Source organism: Gadus chalcogrammus, chromosome 3 (assembly GCF_026213295.1).
Source record: "Gadus chalcogrammus isolate NIFS_2021 chromosome 3, NIFS_Gcha_1.0, whole genome shotgun sequence".
Taxonomy (NCBI): Eukaryota; Metazoa; Chordata; class Actinopteri; order Gadiformes; family Gadidae; genus Gadus; species Gadus chalcogrammus.
In genome coordinates this window covers 21,544,090-21,564,530 of record NC_079414.1, presented here as the reverse complement: position 1 = coordinate 21,564,530, position 20,441 = coordinate 21,544,090, and the positions used below count along the sequence as shown (strand labels likewise).

Sequence of the window (20,441 nt, the reverse complement as noted above, 5' to 3'; positions counted from 1 at the left end):
GTCTCCGGCAGGGCGCCGGAACGTCGTGGGTTTGAACGTTTGAACACCACTGCAGTGTTTTTCTTATGTTTTCATGCAGTGGCGTAGGGACGGTAAATTGTAAATATAAAAGCCAAGGTTAATGCCCAACGGAGTAGTTGGGTTGGCTTGACTCTGGCTAGCCTTCTTGGGCATGGCCCAGCACTGTTCAGTGAACAGTCCATTATGATTAAGTATATTACATTTGTACTGCAGAAGTCCAATCTCGTATGTTAAAACTGGTTTAATGTACTTGAGGTATGAAAGCTAAAACGGAAGGTTAAAACATATAAACTAAGTCTCGTTATAATACCGAACATGGCCACGGGGTGGAGCATTTGCAGCGGGTTGGAGATTAGACGGAACGACCCTCCGGAATCCAGCAAAGCGCGGGAGACTGGCCCCCTGCCATGTGGTCCCTAGCCAAGTGTATTCTAGGTAACGTTGAGTCAGGCTGATCTCGACGGAGATTCTGTTTCTCTGTCTGTCGGAGTGTGTGTATGTAAGTATCCCCTCTCCCTCAAGGCTGTTCTCGACATCTCTTCGTCTTCTCCCAGAATAAACCACTCCCTTCCTGTTTATGAGAAGGAGAGGATTAGGCTTGTTGTTGATGCATGTGCTGGTTCCCAGCGATCTCTCTGGAGGCCCTTCAACCACAACTTCCAAACCTTGGACCGTTTGTGGAAAAAGTGTTCCGCCCCCAGACGATCTGAAATGCATGCTTGTTGTGAAATCGAAAAGTGTTCCTACTGGGAAGGATGATGTAATCTCTGTTGGCATTGGAAATGGAAGCGCTTGGCTAGGCTGTTGAGCATTAATTATGATGTAACTTACTGTCTGTTAGCCTTCATTTTAATGTAATTTATTGTCTTATCATAAATTATAAGGTAAATTACTGTCGTCTCCCTTCATTCTACTGTAATTTCCTCTCGGTTGATAGCATTTGTTCTACTGTAAATTCCTGTAGTTTAGCTTTAATCTTACTGTAAATTCTGTCAACAAATTCTAACGTAACTTCCTGTCTTAACATTCCGATTCGAGAAAACTTTGTATACATTCACTAAGAGGTCTTTGTACCTCTTTCTGTTGGCATTGCTCCAGCAACACATCCTCTATCAGTCAGAAGGCTCACGTTAGCCGGACTGCAATTGCGCTAGCTATCCCGTCCTCATGAGTGGGCTGTCTGTCTGCCTGGTTGTGGGAGGGGGGCAGTAATAGAACACCGTCCAGTCTCCTCATTCAACATGGCAGACACTGGACACCGTGTGAAACGGTGGTGGACCTTCTCCCATCAGGATCTAGTTCCCCCACCTGCAACGGTGCCAGGTACACTGGAGGTTCTGGTAAACAGGAGGGTCTGGTCAACTGTTAGGTCCGGTCAACTGGACGGTCTGGTTAGGTAGAGGCCGAGGTCTTGTCAACTAGAGGGTCTGGTGAACTGGAAGAAGTGAAAAGTTGTAATTTGGTCTTAACTGGAGGTTCGCTGCCAGCTGTCTGTCATTCATCTTGGGTTTATTTTGGACATACCACCTTTCTCCCTCTTCCCTCGGCTCCATGCTGGGTTGTTGTCAGGCAGAAGGCCATGCTGGCTGGCCTCACTGAGACCTCAACTACTCAGTGTGCTGGTGTGATTCAGCTCCATCGAGTGTACAGCCACATGGTGGTTGTGTTTAGTTAGGATGTTCTACCCTGGGGGTCCTCATAGCATGCCGGGTAGACTGTTCGGTAATGCTGCTAGCGTGTATGCTGCTAACATTGAGTTTAGCAGGAGGATTATTGGACATGCTAACGATTGACATCGTATACATGTACAATCTCAGACAACAAAGACTGAAATCTGTCTCTAGCTCTCCCCTCTCCTCATGGTATGGGTCTTGTTAGTAAGGGTTGGTTGCCAGGGTAACAGTGAGCACTGTTGCTCATTTGACTCGGACAACTAGAGGGCAGCAATGAAAATAGAAGCCATTGTTCACCTAGCTCTACTAATCTCTCCCTCTCTTTTTCTGTCTGCTCTATGAGGAGAGAGAGGCCGTTTACTCAACAGTGGCGTCCTGCTGACTAACAACGTTGTGTTTCGAGAGATATTTAATTTACTGTCTAATCATTTGTAAAACATATTTCCCATATAGTATATCTAATATATAATAATGTGTAACGCATATTTAATACATTTAATTTATACACTATTTAATTTATAATGTGTAACACATTTTCCACGTGGTCAATAAATGATAGAGACGTCCCCTTTTTACCCTCGTGCATCCGCGGGGTTAACAGCGCGCGTCACATTCTTACACAATCTGCCCTGGCAACGGACAGAAATGTGTGATTGGTGGAGGACTGTGACGTGTCACTTTGGAATGCAACAGCTATGGCATACAAGTTAACAAGTGTTTTTACTATTGTATACGCACGCACACCTATAGTCTGTACACACGCACGGCTTTAATTCCTTGGAAAAGCACTCGTAATATCTGATGTGAATATCTTCATGTTCCATCCAATTAATAACGACCTTTTGCATTTTATGGAGACGGCGCGTGCGCAACCGAGGGCCTCGTGGTAAATAGAACTCTCGGCGGCCACGAGCCCAGGGTCAGCCCTGACGTGACGTCACAGTGAGCCCGAGCTCTGAAGTTGTAGCTCAAGCTCTCGGGAGGCGGAGGCGCGCGCAGTAGTAAAAACACACTGCTGGTGGACGGAACTTGTGGGATTATATTGACATATTTAAATCTGCCTTTCGGTTTCTACCCGTGGAGAAGGAATACGACGTAGACCACACGACATCTTTCGAGGGAAATTCAAGATAAACTATAACTATTATCATTTTTTTGTTGCATCTTCAAAAGCATGTCGTCCGCGAGCGTCACCGCCTCGCGGAGACAGTCCTGCTACCTGTGCGACCTGCCACGCATGCCGTGGGCCACCATCTGGGACTTCACCGAGCCCGTTTGCCGCGGCTGCGTAAACTACGAGGGCGCCGACCGGGTGGAGTTCGTCATCGACAGCGCCCGGCAGCTGAGGCGGACACGCGGCTTCCAGGAGGGAAGGTCCGCTGGGCCGGGGAAGCCCCACCACCCCGGGAAGGACCCCCAGACGATGAGCCATTCAACGGCCGGGGATCAACCTGGACCACGGCCGCCACAGTTGTCGATGGATCGGCACCCGCTTTCGGACCGACCGGCAAGACTGACAGGACCGGAGTGCCAAGCGATCATGAGGCAGACAAACGGACTCTCCACGCAAAACGGATTGCCAAAATCAGACGACCATCCGCCGGAGCTCAACCGACAAAGCCCCGACCCGCGGCGGACTGGCGCGGTTCCTCTCAGTCTGCTGACCGGGCTGGACGGCCGTCCCTCGCCGCTGGCTCGACCCGGGGAGGGGAAGGACGCCCCGAGGCAGCAGTTGGTCGGCAGCAGGACTGTACGCCACCTCATGGCACTGCAAGCCTTCAAGACGGAGCACGCGACCCTCCAGCGTGTGATGGCGTCCGAGCCCACGGCCACGTCCTCCAAGTTAGGTAAACACACACACACGCACACGCACGCACGCGTGTATAAACTACTGCTGCATCTATAACCCATCCGTAAATAGTCCCAAAATATAGTTAACAAGGATATGAGAACTCGGGAACTATGAGCCATCGTGGGCTACGGTTTATAATCACTTAATAAACTGAAATCAACTTCCTCCGGGGTGCATTGATTGTGTTGTACTGTTATCAAGGTAACAGGTGGTGGAAAGTCGTGTTGGACCGTTGTTTCTGTTGGATTTTTTGTAGCACATTGTTTCTCTTAAAAGACAAAATTGTCATATATATATATTGCACACCTTTGGACCGTCATTTACCAATCTTAATCAAGTATTCAACAATGCTTTGGTAGAAAATATAATAAATGCATTGAAAAAGAAAGAAATTAATTGTGTCAAATATATTAAAGCTATTTAGGATTTGTGTATCTTAAAATCCAAATAATAATATACTAATACTGAAATCATACATTTATTCCTCCATTCAGGTAAATCTCCGCGGGTGGGGAAACGGAAGTCATCTCCGGACCTCAACGGGGAGGGGGGCACGGTCTCCAAGATGAACGGTGTGGAAGCGTGGCTTCCCTCCCCCCACCCCCGTGCCATGCCCCCTGAGCTCCCGCCCACGGGACCCTCTCCCATGGCGGCCCTCCTCCTCGTCGCAGACCCCGCCGGCCTGCCCAAGGAGGAGCCTCGAGCGGACTCGTCGGGGGCGGGGCCCGGGGCCGTCGGGGGCGGGGCTCCGCTGTGCTGCACGCTGTGTCGGGGCCGTCTGGAGGACACTCACTTCGTCCAGTGCCCGTCGGCGCCGGCCCACAAGTTCTGCTTCCCGTGCTCGCAGGGGAGCATCCGGCAGCAGCAGGACGCGACCGGGGAGGTGTACTGCCCCAGCGGGGAGCGCTGCCCCCTGGTGGGCTCTGGCGTGCCCTGGGCCTTCATGCAGGGGGAGATCGCCACCATCCTGGCCGCCGGGGACGTCAAGGTGAAGAAGGAGCCCTGAGCACCAGGCCCGGGCCCCCCGAAGGGCTCCGTCACCCACCCGCCCCCAGGAGGAACAGCCGGTCCCAGGAGGAACGTCCGGCCCCAGGAGGAACGACCGGTCCCTGGAGGAACACACATGTCACGTGTTGTCAGAAGTTACATGTCGGAAGTTACAAACTGAGAGCTTGGTGTGTCGCCAGGTATGCTTATGCCAGGTACGCTAACGGCAGGTATGCTGGCACGAGTCACCCTAATGGCAGGTGTGCTTATGCCAGGTACGCTTACACCAGGTGTGCTTATGCCAGGTACGCTTACACCAGGTGTGCTAATGCCAGGTACGCTTACACCAGGTGTGCTTATGCCAGGTACAGGACGGCGGGTAGGCTAACGCCAGGTATGCTAATGGGAGGTGCTCACCGCAAGGTGAGGCAGACGGCAGGTAGACACAGTCAAAGAAGGCGGCTTGGGGACGACGCCCAGAGGTCTAACTGTACGTGTTTTACGTTGTTGTCACGCCGACCCATGCAGAGCGGACCGGGGCCGGTCCGGCTGGACCGTAGACCGGCGGCCAGCGTTTACTGAGACGTAACGGACACACATGGCTGTCGCCATGACAACTGACCTGAGCATGTTGGACACGAGAGAGAGAGAGGGGTCCTCTCCAGCAGCACTGTGTTTATAATACTTTGTATACAAGACTGTGTATATAAAACTTATTCTGTTGCCTACTTTTTGTTTTTAAATTGTATGAAGATCTACTATGTGTTCTGCTCCACATCCAAGTACTTCCTGTTCAGAGTCGAATGTGGTTTATCTGAGAACCTCTCGTTGTACTTGTAGTTGTTCTTCTATTGTTCTTTCTCGTTGTATTTCTAGTTTTATTCGAAAAATCCATCTTCTTGCCAAATATAGTTTGACCTGATAACACCTGTGGCGTCTTTCTTCAAGGAGTGTGTGTGTTTGTGTGTTCATGTCTCAACAGGTGTTATTTCCCCATAAACTAGTATTGTGTTGCTAGGTGGTGTGTGAGAAAGGTCCCTATGAGGGAGTGGTATCCACGTTACGATCTTCCCAGACTAGTTTACACCCCCGGTGTTTAAATGTCCCTGCAGGCTTGCATGCTTCAAAACACTTAAACACATCCTCACATGGAGGGAAGATGACGTCTTCGCTAATGATGGGTTGAGGTTGAATGTTCAACGCATTCTTCTGACATGGCCCCGGTGGCCATGGCCACTGTTTACAGTGTCCACCTCCCTGCTGTTTACAGCAGGGAGGTGGAGGCGAGCGAGCAGAGAGTCAGAAGCACATGGGGGAAGGGTACCCGCCGCCCAGGGGAGATCAACGAGAACCATGTTTATGTCACTAGGTCAGATGCTAGGCTAGATGAAAGGCTAGACACTAAGATATACCGGATGCTATAATGGATGCCATGCTAGATGTTATGCACGATGCAATATTAGATTTTATAACTAGACGCTATGCTAGATGTTAGGCTAGATGCTAAGCTCAGTGAGGTTAGGTTTCAGTAGACGATTTAACATGTATTTATATTCCTTCATCTAGGCTAAGCTAGTGCTACCACAGGCAGTGTGGGACCCCAACGGAAGCTGGACCTGCAGTAGTAGCATTAGTTGGGGCATTCTACTACCTGGGCCTGGTTTGAAACATTTCCACTTTTCTCAGGACTTGGGGTCAGCAGGACGTTGTAGACCGCCTTCCCACCTGCTTGCGGGAAAGTTACGATTAGTGGCGCTGGCCGACTTTGCGTTGGCTTTTGGCCAAGAAGGGATGCACACAATGGGAAGTAAAGGTTCAAGTGCCCTTTACGCCTTTCTTCTGTGGAACTAAGAAAATAGTTGAATGGATCTTCCCAGGAGAGCCAGGGACACACACACACACGCACACGCATACACACACACACACATGGAGTGTGCAGGGCCCAGACGGATGTTTTGACCTGCAGTAGGAGTATAATGGAGCAGAGTATTATGGTTTGTAGAAAGAGGCAAGCTGATTAATGGGGCATAGAACCTGTCAGAGGTCACTGTCACTCTGGGACATGTGGGCACAGGAAGCTTGTGACCATGTTAACGGAGGGATGGTGACCCAGACAGACGGAGAGAGAGAGAAAGAGAAAAAGAGTGGGAGAGAAAGTTGGGAGGGAGAGCAAGAGGGGGAGAGAGTGGGGAGGTTTAAAGGTGAGAGGAGAGTTGAGAGGGGGGAGACAGACCAGCTCTGCTCTCCAAGATTTTCATTTGTGACCTTTAAGGCCCCTTTAGTGGCTTTCCTGTTTCCGTTGTCCCTTCCCATTAACAGTCATTGCTTTTTCGAAGCTTGGTTTCAATTGGGCTTAATGACGGACTGCTAGCGACCCCTGTCGACCATCTGTGTCATAGAAGTATATTCTATCGTACTCAAACTGTGAAGAACTCCGCGGAGAATGAATGACCTCTACTGGGGAACATAAAATCGGCTACACAATTTTCGCCAGTATTTAGAAACAATTACCATAAATAAAAAACATGTTCGACAGTCTATTGATCCCCCTGCGCGACGCAAATCCTAATCCCACGAGTTTTATGCCTGTGTTTAGTTTGTTAGGTTGACATTTACTCAGGCGTTCGGCGCAGACAACCGGCGCATGCCTAGCCAAAAGGGGTCCTTCTGGTCCTGTCTTCCCTGTGCGCCTGACGTCGACTGATCTGATTGCCCTATCATTACTAAACCCGTTCGATTAGCGAAAAGTAATCAACAACACATATCTTCCGTGGAGTAATGATGGGCGGGAGGTCCAGCACGTTAGCGGCAGGGCTCTGCGGGGCGCTGCTGGTCGGCTACTGCATCTACTTCGACCGTAAGAGACGGAGTGACCCCAGCTTCAAGAACAGGCTGCGGGAACGTGAGTTTTGACCTCCTCCTTCTCAACCTCCTGCTGCTTCTGATTCTTCTCCGGTCTCCGGGTTAAGATCTAGTGGCCCCAGAAAGGCGGTGTATCGTGTCAGGTAGTAATTCTGGTCGGTAACAAGGTGTAACGCGCATGTCTGGCATGAGGAGCTGTCGTCGTGGTCCTGACGAACCCTGAAGTCACATCCCGATTAACACGGTGTATTACACTGCAGCGTTGGCTTGCTACCATGCTGTCTGGGGTTTAGGTAATTTGAAAACATTAATCCTGCAGTGATGAGACGGGTGGCTTTGCCAACGGGTTTTGGTCACTTGTCCATGCTGAACCTCCCTGTGACAGTGTAGACTTAGGGATTTTAGTGGGTCACTTGTCGGTCCTGGGCGTCCCTGTGACGTTAAGCTAGGCTAACAGGTAATTAGTCGGTCACTTATCCGACCTGGACGTCCCTGGGTCGGTATACTAATGGTTATTGGTCGGTCACTTGTCTGCCCTGGACGACCCAGTGTTGGTAGGCTAACGGGTATGAATCTGTCACTTGCGTTGGTAGGCTAAAGGGTGCACCATGCAGAAGATTGGTATCACACATTCTTGCTTCATGTCCGGGATGAGATACGTGTATAGATTCTAAGGTTAGTTACCAGCAGTATGCTAACCTGACCGACTGGTAGAACCCGATCCTAGCCTAGCCTAGCCCAGCCCAGCTCAGGGGGTGGACTAGTGACCCAGTATCCACTATCTCTATTGTTGCTATTATGTGATATCAGATTGGCATCACGTGATATGGACACCACATCTTGTCTCAATATTTTGAACATTGTCAAAGTAGGGTGAGCTGCAAACATGAGACACAAGATAATAATAGTAATGTCTCCCTCTGTCAGGGAGGAGAAAGCAGAAGGTGGCCAAGGACCGGGCTGGGATGTCCAAGGTAAGCTCCTCAAACACCTCCTACTCATCAGTCAGTAGTACCCGACTACTAAGACTTGGTATACTAGCACTCAGTAGTACTGGGACTCGGTAGTAGTACGACGATTTAGTAGTACTAGGACATGGTAGAACTAGGACTCGGTAGTTCAAGGACTAAGTAGTAGTAGAAGGACTCAGTAGAAATATAACTTAGTAGGACTTGATAGTACTACGACTTAGTAACGAGTATAGTATTCTGAAGTCTACCCCGTTACTGGAAACAGCCACTCAATGTGTTGCATCTTCAATGGAATCTGTTGTTGAGCTAACATGGAGCTAATGTATTTAAGCTCCCAGACCTGAAGGATGCGGAGGCCGTCCAGAAGTTCTTCCTGGAGGAGATCCAGCTTGGGGAGGAGCTACTGGCACAGGGTGAGCCCCACCATGCTGACACCATGCTAACTTCTCCATAATAGTTGTATGTACAGCTACCACTGTGCAAACTGCTCCATAAAATAGTCGATGCACTGCTAACCTCATGCTAGCTGATTCATCGCAATGTGCACACTGCTTACGGTCAACGTGCTTACTCGTTCACCGCTACCTGCTGACTGCTGGTTCCTCAGGATCGGACATTAACTGTTGGACTACTCCAAAGCAGCCAGATTGGGTTACTGTGTTCACTTACGCTAACCGGTGAGCAAGGCGCCAGTGGTCTCATTCAGCTTCCTGTGTGTGTGTGTGTGTGTGTGTGTGTGTCAGGTGACTACGAGACGGGTGTGGACCACCTGACCAATGCCATCGCGGTGTGCGGTCAGCCTCAGCAGCTGCTCCAGGTGCTGCAGCAGACCCTCCCACCGCCCGTCTTCCAGATGTTACTCACCAAGCTGCCCACCATCAGCCAGGTAACAATACACTGATGTACATTAATATACACACTAATGTATACTAATGCCCTCGCCAAGCTTCCCATCTTCAGCTAGGTACAAATACAAACTGGGTACTAATATACACTAATACACCCTAATGTATAATAATACACAATAACACGCATGATTATACACACTAATGTATATTAGATGTACACACTAATGTATACCAATACACATAATTATACACACTAATGTATATTAGATATACACTAATATATACTAATACACACTAATGTATAGTAACACACTCATATATATTAACACACTAATGTATACAAATTAGAGGCCAATTGATACTGGATTTTAGGGAATGTATATCGTTGTTTTTTTTATATTCACTAACTAAGCTGCCCACCGTCATCCAGTAGTACCAAATGGATCAAGGGTCAGAATAGGACGGGTTCTCCAGATTTGTCACTCGGCAGGTTTGAATTGTGCAGTTTGTTTTGGTAGGCACTGGTTTCATGTTTCTATCCGGAACTTCTGAACCCTCTTTCTTTGCTCTACTTAATTGACATCCGATCCTGACCCGGGTACTCATTGTACGCTGTGCTAAAACCAACTGATGATGCACTCTGTGGTATTCTCTTGAATACATTGATTTCCTGATTCAGATTAAATCTTCCACTTATGCTGTGATCTAGCTTCTTTCACTCTGACCCAGTAGCTTCCATTGATTATTTTAGAGGCATGTCAGTTGCTATCTCTGTTATGTAATGTGTAATGTAATGTTCTGATAAGTGCTAGTGATGGGGAGTAAGTGGTAGGAAGGGGTCCTAGTAGTGTGACGGGGGAGTAACGGGGGAGTAACAGTGTTCTCTCTTCCTGTCCACAGCGCATCGTGACTGCTCAGAGCCTCAGCGAAGACGATCTAGAGTAAACATCTATCACCGTGGCAACCGTGGCTCGACTGCTACCACGGCAACCCAAGGGAATCTTTTTTTAGACTTGTTTATTTGATGACATCACATTGTTTATCTTTATTGTTCTGAGACGTCTGATTGGTCCATACAGGCTGTGTTCCGCACGTCTGAAGCATACCCTCCACTCATTGGTTGGTCAGGTTGTCATGTTTCTGTAAGTAGGATGCCTAACCTCTTCATAGCAACACTGTACTGCTGGGTGGTATACCCCTGAGCTGTCGGCTACTACACACCTGTATGGTTAACTGAAACTATTTTTATGGTCATGTAATGTTCTGTACCTTTTGAAGAGGCTCCCCCTCCTCTTCAAATGTAAAAAAACAAGTAAAAAAAAAAGGTGAATGAAATGACTGCTGTTTTATTTCCCTGTGTTGACGGTTCATTTACAGTATTTACAGAGGACAGGGCTGCATCAACAACCAGGTGTGAGATACCATCTCCTAAACTAATGTTTTGACATCACACATGGAGTCTCCAGATCTATGATCGACCAATCCATTTGACATTTGGGGACACTCGACGTATGAATGGTCAAACAAGGACCCTTAAACATGATATGCAGGTAACCCAACTGCATTGTTAAAATAAAAAAGGTTGGCTCCGTTTCCAGTACGGAGAACCTCAGAACCCTGGAGAACACATGGGTTCTAAACGAGAAGTCCCAGACTCTGCAAGTGTGCCCCCGTGGCCACGAGGTTATTCAATGTGAATCTTCTACTTCTGGGCCTTGGTCTTCTGACCTTTGGTCTTATGGCCCTTAGGCTTCTGGGCCTTGGGCTTCGGACCTTTGGGCTTTTCACCTTTGGGCTTTTCACCTTTGGGCTTCTGGCCCTTGGTCTTCGTACCCTTTATCTTCTGGAACTTCTTCTTGCTCTTGGTCTTGCTCTTGTTCTTGGTCTTGGTGCTGTCGGTCATCTCTCCCCTGAAAGACGACGGCTTGGCCGGCTTCCTCGCTACGCGACGCTGGAAGGCGGCTGCGTTCACACCCTTTCCCGGCGCCGGTCGCTCCTTCGCCCCGCCCCCACGTCCGGGGCCAGTGGACCCCTTCTTGGCTCCACCTCCTGCGGCAGCGCCACTGGGTGTGACTTTCTTATCCTTCTTGACGGACCTCTTGACACGGACCTTGCGTGTCGCCAGGGGGGTGCCGTCCAGCTTCAGAGCCAGCTGCACCGAGTCAGCGCTCTGCACACAGGACACAGACAGGAAGTAGTCTTGCATAAGGTAGGACAGGACACTATTTATTTATTGTTACTGCCCCTACCACTAATTTAATAATGACTAGCCTTGTACATCTCGTTCGCATGGCCATGTCAGCTCAGTGATGTGAGAGGCCCTCACCTCAAATAGGATGTAGCCGAAGCCTTTCCCAAGCCCGGTGTTTTTATCTCTGATCAGACGCACGGCTGTCACGGCGCCACACCCCTCAAAGTGTTCCCGCAGAGTCGCCTCCGTCAGCTCTACACAATACATAGATGAGGAATGGGTTGACACAATACATGGATATATTTATATTCATAACAATAAATATATACAGCAAATATAATTAGTTTATCATTTGTGCATTTTTACGCTTTTATTCAATAAGATACAGGAAAGGCAGAGGAGAAATGCACCAAAGGGAAGGAACCGAACCCAGGTCGCTGCAATTAGGAATGCGCCTTAATGGTATATAAATGTATAAATCTACATCCAGACAACCTAGAGATTGACTCACCGAACGCCAGGTTCCCCACGAACACAGACCTCTTGTGGTCATGCTGAAACATTGAGGAGAGAGTCAGTGTTGAGGAACATGGCACTGATCCACCATTCAGGATAAGTCAGGTGACTAAGCGTGCTTTGGGGATCATTCTTGCCTATAGTCAGGTGACCTACCGTGCTGTCTGTGACGCTGTCCACTCGGATGACGAAATCTTTCGCCACCTCCAGCCCGTTCCTGCGGAAAGGTGTGTGTGACTTAGTAGTTCATGTGTTGCTTAGCGATAAAAAGATGAGGGAGCTGCCCTACCTCTCCAAAGCCTTGCAAGCGCCCTCTTCGTCCTTGAAGACCACATAGGCGTTCAGACTCTGCTTCATGGGGTGAACTTTACGCCTGTGGACCAAAACGACAGGTTGACAACAAGACGCAACCAAAGTTCTGAAGGATGCTGACGAGACACGGACAGACTGTTATCCAGGCAACCCATGGTGCTACAATGGCAACGTGATCTTTTGACACTTACTGGATGGTCGCTACTCTAAGAGAATCTGATGGATCCTCCCTCACCTGTAGAGAGAGACATACACACAGAGTGAGGTTAGAGACATTTGTCACTAGTACGGGAGAAGAGAGAAGGTGCAGGTCAGAGACGTGTCACTAGTAAAGGGGAGTGCAGAAGGAGAGAGAGGAGGTGCAGGTGAGCGATGTGTCACTAGTTCAGGGTCTGGTGTGAGAGGAAAGGTGTTCTTACCACTGAGCGGAAGCGCGTGGACTCCACGGCCCCCTTCTCTCTGAACAGCTTCAGCAGGCCCTAGGGGACCAGACGGATGCTCAGAGGGGTCGCACAGGGCGCTGGGGTCCACTAGAGGGTTCTGCCGAACGCTGCCTTACCTTCTTGGTGAAGCTGGCAGGGAGGTTCCCCACGAACACTGTCCTCTTCTTTTTCTCCTCGTCTTCCTCGTGAGACGCTGAAGGTGGGTTTCTCGGTCTCTTTGCTGGTTGGACCGCCTCTTCCTCATCCATTCCCAAAGCAACGGCAGCTTTCCTCCGGTTTGCCTTCGAGGGCTTCTTCTGTTGCTCTTGTTGGTCTGCGTTCTGCAGCGCGCTTTCCCTGCAGGATACAACAATCTGAGTTTAATACTGGAACACACGGCCTGACTCACCTGTCCACTAACGGCACAGGTGACTCGCCTGTCCACTAACGGCACAGGTGACTCACCTGTCTACCAGCTGCTGACAGTCTGCAGGCTCATCCTGTGACTTCTTCTGGTGTTGTAGGGCTGGAGCTTTGACCCCTGCTGGCTCAGTCTGCTTCTTGACTCCCGGGATCTTTTCAGCGGGCTGCCATGGCAACAACACAACGTAGATGGAAATCAACACTTGGTATTGATATTTTAATGTGGCTGATCTAACCGCAAGCCTATAATAGGCGATCACATCAGCGTTTGAAAGAACAAGTCTAAGGCATTTAAATCATTCAGAAAACTTAAGAATTTAAGGCTTCACGTATTAAAATTAAGTTGCTCTTTCATGACCGAGGATGACATAAGCTGTCCGTAGAGGTGCAATATTGATTGGTTTCTCGCCATTAAATACAATCATAATACTTATTAGGTTGCAATGTCCTCCAAGTCCCTTGCGGCTACGGCTGATCAATTGCTGTGATTATCATAAGCCTAGACCGGTGCATTCCGGAAGAGGTTTCTTTATTTACCTTCGGTGCTGGAATGAACAGCAGCGGGGCGGGAGCGGCTGAACTGAACAAGGCCGACAGAGACCCTGACCCCGCCGGGGGGGTGGGAAACAAGCTGCCGGAGACCTGTCCAAACTCATAGTCCGCCGACTTTTGGTCAGACTCGACCGCCTCACTGGAGAGACACGACACGGCATGGTAATGATCACTGCTGTACAGTTACGGCGCACAACTCAAACGAGAGGCTGGACACTACAGTAATGAAGGTTCCACAGTAAATTATTACATGCATAATATCTTATTATTAGAAAAACAAATGGACCAACCTCTTTTTAAGCTCCTTCTTCATAATTATTTCCAAAGCTTTCCCCACGATTTTGCACTGCTTTACGTGTTAATAACTAACATTCGACAATACAGTTTAAACTCTATAAAACCCGTCAAGTAAACATTTGAACATCAACTTGCTTTCAACTCTCACGTTTTCCCTTGACGTCCGCCCTATTCATGTGTCCGACAGGGAACACGTACAGTAGTTAAGGTTCCTACATGTTCTAAACGTTAATAGTATTCCATTATGATAAATGTAATCTTTTAAATTAATTAAATGAGAAGAAATGCAAAAATATGATGCGTATCAAGATCCGATAATAATAATATATATTAAAAAAATGTCTGCGGCAATGTTTTGGTGCAACATTTACATATGTCATTTCCGGTCTATTTTTTGAGATGCCAAACAAACCTTTTGGGAGCAATAATGAATAACTCTGGCATTTATGCGCTGGTTCGAACATAGGTATTCTATTTTTCCATTATTGCCCCTAAACTCTTATTCACTTTATTTTTGTAAATAATCCCAACTGTTCGTGCCAGTGTTTGGTCCGTGATAAATTAAGAGGCAGCATTTTAACATCTTCTAGAAGATCGGGTGTGAGACGGCAGCCGTCTGTATGGTTTTGGATAATATGTCTGCAGCGGACAGTAGAGAGGTGGAGATGCCGGCGGAGGCTCTCGGTCGACGGGTGTCCTGCGAGGGAGAGCGAGGAACGGTGCGCTACGTGGGAGAGGTCCCTCCGACAGCAGGTATACACCGGGTCGGTGTGATTAGATCCACTGAACTAATGACATGTCGGCCTCCAACTTCATCACATTGAGGCCGACAGAGTTCAGAAAGGACAGTACTTGGATATTTTATTGCACAATGTCATACATAATCCAGTTAATGTCCGCTCTACATAGCTAGGGATGAAGCAGTGATGTGTGTGTCTGTCAGGGCCGTGGCTGGGCGTGGAGTGGGACAATTCGGAGCGTGGGAAACACGACGGCAGCCATGAGGGCATCAAGTACTTCACCTGCAGGTAGTCCTGACCCCTTTCCCCTCTGCCTTGACCCAGTGCAGACTATCAGAGTGTGATTTGTATTGCTTGTGCTCAGACACCCCACGGGGGGATCCTTCGTGCGGCCCAAGAAGGCCTCCTTCGGGGTGGACTTCATGAGTGCCGTGCGGGACCTCTACCAGTTCAACTTGCAGGAGGTGTTTGGTCCGCAGACCACCATCGCTTCCAAGACCGTGGAGGTCTCCGGTTTCACCAAGAACAGGTAGCCACCTAAGAGCAGCCGCCCCAGGGGAGATATAAAGTCTAAGTATATAGTTAAAGTCTAATGGTATATAGGAGGTCATGTCATCTGGAGGCTGTGGCGGTGATGTCATCAGGGGGGTGTTTGCAGGGCCGACAGTCTGGGGGTGGTCTCTCTCAGGCATCGGGAGGTCAGCAGTCCTGGACCCGGAGACCAGATCCGGACCTTCATGCCCGGTATCCTTCTCGTTGCTGTTTTTGATAAATAATTATTTTTCTATTTTATGTTAGTGTGTACCGTGGCGTGCTCTCCTTAGCGTGTTGTAGATGTGAGATCTCTGGACCTGTGTGGGAACCTCCTGTCCAGCTGGGAGAACGTGGCAGAGATCACAGAGAACATTGAGCACCTGCGAGAGCTGCTCCTCAGGTAAGGGGACGGGGGACGGGGGACGGGGAGGGGGTGTTGTGTGTGTGTGTGTGTGTGTGTGTGTGTTTCCGGTCACGTGACTCTAACCATTCCTCTACTTCCTGTCGCTCTCTCAGCCACAACCGCCTGTCGCTGATCTCCGACCCCGTGTCTCTAAGTCACGCCTTCTCTAGCCTGACCGTGCTGTCCCTGGCCGGCTGTCAGCTCACATGGACTCAGGTACGGCCAGGCCCTCACACCATGATGTAACAGCCGCTTTTACCCTTGTCTAATGATTCACACATCTCTGTAAATGTGCTTCAGTAGAACTGGATAGCATATCATAACACCCTTTACTATATGGTTAATCATATAAAATTGTACTTGATAATATGATGGACATGTTTGATCAGATAATGGAGGATTTTATAAATGAATGATCTGCTCTTTGACTTTCAGGTGCTCCAGTGCGCCCCCATGTGGCCACGGCTGGAAGAGCTCTACCTCGCAGAGAACGACATCACAGAACTCAGCAGGTTGGCTTTTTGGTGGATTCTATACCCCAGTGAACTGCTTAGAAGCTGGCTTGAAGCTGGTTAGAAGCTAGTATGAAGCGGGTTAGAAGCTGGTACGAAACGGTTTAGAAGCTGGTACTGAGCTGGTTAATAGCTGGTGCAAAGCAGGATAGAAGCTAGTTATTAGCTTGTATAAAGCAGACAGGAAGTGGGTTAGAAGCAGATTATAGGCTAATTAGAAGCCGGTACAAAACGGGATACACGCTAGTTGAAAGCTGATTAAAAGCTGGTAAGAACCTGGTTAATAGCTAGTTATAAGGTGTTTCACGTAATGATGACTTGCTGCCCATCTCCCCTGAAGGCCGCTGGATGTCGTGCAGGACCTGAGAGTGCTTGACCTGTCCAGTAACCCATTAGTACAAGACAGCATCCTCAGCCTGGCTTACCTGCCCAGGTATGTACCAATTACCAATTACACCTGCCCAGGTATTTACCAATTACCAATTACACATGCCCAGGTATTTACTAATTGCCAATTACCTCACCTTAATAATAAAGTACATCATATCAGAAGAGATGATCAGAGGATACCTAACCTACCTTGAGGGCATTGTCTTCCTAGGCTGGAGAACCTGAACCTGTCCACGACGGAGCTGTCTGGTCTGCAGTTCGACGACGTTCCTCCCGGTAGTTAACAGCCTTTATTTACCTCTTTTTGGCCTCTCTATAGCCTTTTTGTTAGCATCTCCATCACATTTTTGTTCCTCTGTAAGCCTCTCCATAGACTTTAACTACCTCTGTTGGCATGCAACCATGGGAGCTAGACTCAATATGGCAGCATAAGACATATGACCCTTTACTCCTTTTCTTCATAGGGGGTAAGACCGGGATGTTTACCACCCTGAAGGTTCTCATCTTGAACCACAACAACATAGCTCAGGTACACACTCTCTCTAACTCTCTAACTCACTCACACACTTACACACTCACACACTGAGTCTCTGTCTCCCTCTAGTGGTCGGCGGTCAATGAGCTGGCTAAGCTACAGAGCCTGGTGGAGCTTTCCTTTCGCCATAACAACCAGCTGACCAACGACCTCACGCCTCAGACAGCCAATCAGCTCATCATAGCCAAGCTGCCCCAGTTGGCCGTCCTCAACAAGAGTCGGGTTGGTAGAAACCGGCCCGGACCGGTTTAGCACGTGAACTGGTCATGGGTTCAAATACCGTTGAAACAGATTTGCATGAAGGTTTAAAATGTTGTGTACGTGTTTCCATGGCGACGACCAGGTGCTCCCAGATGATCGCCGGGGGGCGGAGCTCGACTACATCAAGACGTTCGGATTGGAGTGGCTGGCGTCCGGAGGGAACCGGGACCCCGCGGAGAACCGGCCCAGTGCCGCCTTCACCTGCACGCACCCCCGCTACCTGCCACTCATCCAAAGTACACCGCCTCATAGCAGACATAACACTACACCGCAGAGCAGCGCAGAACTACATTACCTACCGAGCAGCTCAGAAATAACATCTCTATACTGTGTGTGTGTGTGTGTGTGTGTGTGTGTGTGTGTGTGTGTGTGTGTGTGTGTGTGTGTGTGTGTGTGTGTGTGTGTGTGTGTGTGTGTGTGTGTGTGTGTGTGTGTGTGTGTGTGTGTGTGTTCCCCAGAGTATGGCGCTGCAGAGGAAGGGGAACTTAAGAAGCAGACGCCATTCGCTCTCAAGAATCAGCTGATCAGTTAGTCCCCTCCCCCTTCCTTCACAATGACACGCAATTTACCCATTAATTTAGATATGATAGATTTAAATGAATATCTTTGTACACTTTTATCTCCTCTCTCCGGTCACCTGTCTCTCCTTCTCTTACCTGTCTCCCTGTCTCTCCTCTCACTCTTCTAACCTGTCTCTCCTCTCACCTGTCTCCCTGTCTCTCCTCTGACTCCTCTCCCCTGTCTCTCCAGGTGTGACGATTGTTTGTCCAGAAGAGGCGGAGCGTCTTCCCGTTGTTAAGAAGCTACCAGGTACAACAGGCAACGCTTTTTCTTCTGTAGTGCTAAGCAGAGGCAATTAAGGTCACTAGCCGCTAACCAGCAGGTCTTCACACTAGCTTAGGAGCGCAAACTAGCTGCTAAATGGCAGCTAACTAGCTTACTAGTCTTACTAGCTGATAACTTAAACTAGCAGCTAACTTACACCCATCAGCGGCTAACTAGTGGTTAACTATTGGTTTACTAGCAGCTAACTTACACCTAAGCAGCTAGTGGCCAGCCACTAATCTCACAAATCAGACAAAAAATCTATGTCTAAACTGTTGGCAGACGAGCTCAGATCTGGGTGAAGGGGACGTTTCCCTCTCTTTTGGCACCTATATTTTCCGACCAATCATGATGTAGCTGGAGGCGGGACCTGTAAGCAAGTAATTGGGGAAGGCAATCAGCCAACGGTCTTACACTAATAAGGTTTCCACAGGTTTCCGATTCACATGGGGTAGACTGGCCATTCTGTAGGTCCCCTTCTCAAGCTCATCCACTCGCAAAATCAGTTTTATTTTTTTAAGAATATGGAAGGAAATAGGAAGCACGGTGTGACTCACAACCACCTAGTGGCTAACTAGCAGCTAACTGACGGTTCTCTTGCTCCTCCAGACTCCATGACGGTGCAGAAGGTGAAGGGCCTTCTGTCCAGGATGCTTAAAGTCCCCGGAGCAGCAATCACACTGACCTACACAGGGCCCAAGGTACTCTCTCTGTGTGTGTGTGTGTGTGTGTGTGTGTGTGTGTGTGTGTGTGTGTGTGTGTGTGTGTGTGTGTGTGTGTGTGTGTGTGTGTGTGTGTGTGTGTGTGTGTGTGTGTGTGTGTGTGTGGGTGTTTTTGTGGGTGTCTGATGTGTTAATACCAGGTGTGTGTGTGTGGTTCTCCAGATGAACGGGTCTGAGGTGGACCTGGACAATGACCTGAAGCCGCTCCAGTTCTACTCCATAGAGAACGGAGACTCCCTGCTGGTCCGCAGAACGTGACCTTCGACCCCTGGGCCAGAACCGCACACGGGCGGGGTCAAGAGGTTTAGGACCGGGTCAGTTAGGACTTGAATCCCTGACCCAGAACCTGCTACAGCTATGTCGAAATGCTTTGTCTTCCCTGCCTTATACTCAAACAGACCATAATAAACACTCTTCCACTGTCTAGAAACAAACTGCATGTTGGAGTGAATTCATTCATGTGTCCATCAGATATCAGGCTCCTGAATGATTTCATCACCCTTTCTGAATTCTGTTAAGAATTTTAGTAGCTTTTTATTTAATTTTTTTTACTCCCGGCATTATCCCGTTGAGCCACTGACATTCCTGAGAACAGCATGAAACCTCATTCACATGGTGAAAATGTCGATTGATAAGGACACATCAAGAAAACTCCAAGCATACATTTCACAAGAGAATTAAGGGCTTTCTTAAAAGAGTACAGATCTGAAAATGTGCACTGTATATGGTATCCACCTTATGATAGCCGTATGGTAGTTATACAATAACAAAATGGTCATGTAGGCAAAATGGTTTGAGACTGTGGACGTTTGGCTTTTCTATGAAATTGTGGGAAAAGTCAACATTTTTAGAGCAGAAGGCCAGGGTGAAAAAGATGTATCTGATTTTAGAGATTAATATGATGAAAGAATTTTGAGTCCAGGTCACTCTCGTAACGAGAAAAAAGGCTTATTCATTTTTTTTTTTTAATCGCACCACCTTTGGGTGCAGTACTACAATTTGGATTTATTAGTAGTGGGGAGTATTGGTATGCACCTAATCATAGTTTTATGTTTTTTTATTCAATAACAAAATGGTCATATAAGAATAATGGGATAACTGCTCGAACCTTATTGGCCAAAATCTCAAATGGAACTAACTAAAACAAATTCTGTTTGATGAATTTTGTTAGGCTTTGTCTAGATCTTATGTAGCGGTTTTGGTGATTTTTGATTATTTCTGAAGCCTGTGAATCTCTTTTATCATTTTCAGGGTTTTATAAATGCGTCTGATTCTAGAGATTATTATTCGGATGGAACTTTGGGTCCAGGTCATAAACCTGATTTTTTTTTTTTTACAATAGCGCCACCTGTTATTACCATGTTTATTTATTTTTGCACAGTGTGGAGCATTGACCCTTTAACATTTCACTTCAATTTATTGTATGTGACAAATAAAAACACTTGAACTTGAACTTGAACTTGAACCTTTGGGTGCAGTACCACACATTTGGGTTTGAGGGGTTATGGTAACCATACCTGAACATTTCAAGAGTTTTCGACTTACGGTATAGGCTGCAGTATGACTTTTACAGAATTTGAGGGGGAAAAAAA

At 48.1% G+C, this 20,441-nt stretch overlaps 4 protein-coding genes across 4 annotated transcripts; 3 read left to right on the top strand and 1 right to left on the bottom strand.

The window, feature by feature from the left end:
- Positions 1-291: 291 nt before the first annotated feature.
- On the top strand, positions 292-6,294 carry irf2bp2b (interferon regulatory factor 2 binding protein 2b). Its single transcript, XM_056586746.1, has 3 exons — positions 292-1,344; positions 2,868-3,541; positions 4,041-6,294. The coding sequence occupies exons 2-3, from the start codon at positions 2,869-2,871 to the stop codon at positions 4,550-4,552; spliced, it is 1,185 nt and encodes a 394-aa protein (XP_056442721.1). The 5' UTR covers positions 292-1,344; position 2,868; the 3' UTR covers positions 4,553-6,294.
- Positions 6,295-7,180: 886 nt separating this feature from the next.
- On the top strand, positions 7,181-10,568 carry tomm20b (translocase of outer mitochondrial membrane 20b). The gene is made up of 5 exons (XM_056586769.1): positions 7,181-7,435; positions 8,323-8,369; positions 8,698-8,779; positions 9,110-9,252; positions 10,115-10,568. The coding sequence occupies exons 1-5, from the start codon at positions 7,312-7,314 to the stop codon at positions 10,157-10,159; spliced, it is 441 nt and encodes a 146-aa protein (XP_056442744.1). The 5' UTR covers positions 7,181-7,311; the 3' UTR covers positions 10,160-10,568.
- Positions 10,165-14,104, bottom strand: rbm34 (RNA binding motif protein 34). Its single transcript, XM_056586731.1, has 11 exons — positions 13,921-14,104; positions 13,616-13,769; positions 13,121-13,242; positions 12,793-13,012; positions 12,653-12,712; positions 12,425-12,468; positions 12,211-12,294; positions 12,078-12,138; positions 11,917-11,959; positions 11,541-11,659; positions 10,165-11,384 (listed from the first exon to the last, which is right to left on the bottom strand). The coding sequence occupies exons 1-11, from the start codon at positions 13,941-13,943 to the stop codon at positions 10,917-10,919; spliced, it is 1,398 nt and encodes a 465-aa protein (XP_056442706.1). The 5' UTR covers positions 13,944-14,104; the 3' UTR covers positions 10,165-10,916.
- A 209-nt stretch (positions 14,105-14,313) lies between these two features.
- tbce (tubulin folding cofactor E) lies at positions 14,314-20,283 on the top strand. Its single transcript, XM_056586726.1, has 16 exons — positions 14,314-14,680; positions 14,871-14,955; positions 15,032-15,196; positions 15,326-15,411; positions 15,502-15,601; positions 15,718-15,820; positions 16,040-16,116; positions 16,457-16,549; positions 16,718-16,782; positions 16,971-17,035; positions 17,111-17,263; positions 17,385-17,538; positions 17,761-17,829; positions 18,053-18,112; positions 18,737-18,828; positions 19,012-20,283. Exons 1-16 carry the CDS (start codon positions 14,548-14,550, stop codon positions 19,105-19,107), a joined length of 1,596 nt encoding a protein of 531 aa, XP_056442701.1. The 5' UTR covers positions 14,314-14,547; the 3' UTR covers positions 19,108-20,283.
- Positions 20,284-20,441: the final 158 nt, after the last annotated feature.

Bases quoted from the DNA above. Each gene is read 5' to 3' on its own strand.
- tbce (XM_056586726.1), top strand. From the start codon at position 14,548: ATGGTTTTGGATAATATGTCTGCAGCGGACAGTAGAGAGGTGGAGATG. The intron at 14,956-15,031 runs GTAGTCCTGACC...GCTTGTGCTCAG, and splicing joins ATCAAGTACTTCACCTGCAG to ACACCCCACGGGGGGATCCT. The intron at 16,783-16,970 runs GTAGTTAACAGC...TTTTCTTCATAG, and splicing joins GTTCGACGACGTTCCTCCCG to GGGGTAAGACCGGGATGTTT.
- irf2bp2b (XM_056586746.1), top strand. From the start codon at position 2,869: ATGTCGTCCGCGAGCGTCACCGCCTCGCGGAGACAGTCCTGCTACCTG. The intron at 3,542-4,040 runs GTAAACACACAC...TCCTCCATTCAG, and splicing joins GGCCACGTCCTCCAAGTTAG to GTAAATCTCCGCGGGTGGGG.
- tomm20b (XM_056586769.1), top strand. From the start codon at position 7,312: ATGATGGGCGGGAGGTCCAGCACGTTAGCGGCAGGGCTCTGCGGGGCG. The intron at 7,436-8,322 runs GTGAGTTTTGAC...TCCCTCTGTCAG, and splicing joins CAAGAACAGGCTGCGGGAAC to GGAGGAGAAAGCAGAAGGTG. The intron at 8,370-8,697 runs GTAAGCTCCTCA...AATGTATTTAAG, and splicing joins ACCGGGCTGGGATGTCCAAG to CTCCCAGACCTGAAGGATGC.
- rbm34 (XM_056586731.1), bottom strand. From the start codon at position 13,943: ATGAAGAAGGAGCTTAAAAAGAG. The intron at 12,469-12,652 runs GTAAGAACACCT...CTCTCTCTACAG, and splicing joins CCACGCGCTTCCGCTCAGTG to GTGAGGGAGGATCCATCAGA. The intron at 11,660-11,916 runs GTGAGTCAATCT...TGTATTGTGTAG, and splicing joins CGTGGGGAACCTGGCGTTCG to AGCTGACGGAGGCGACTCTG.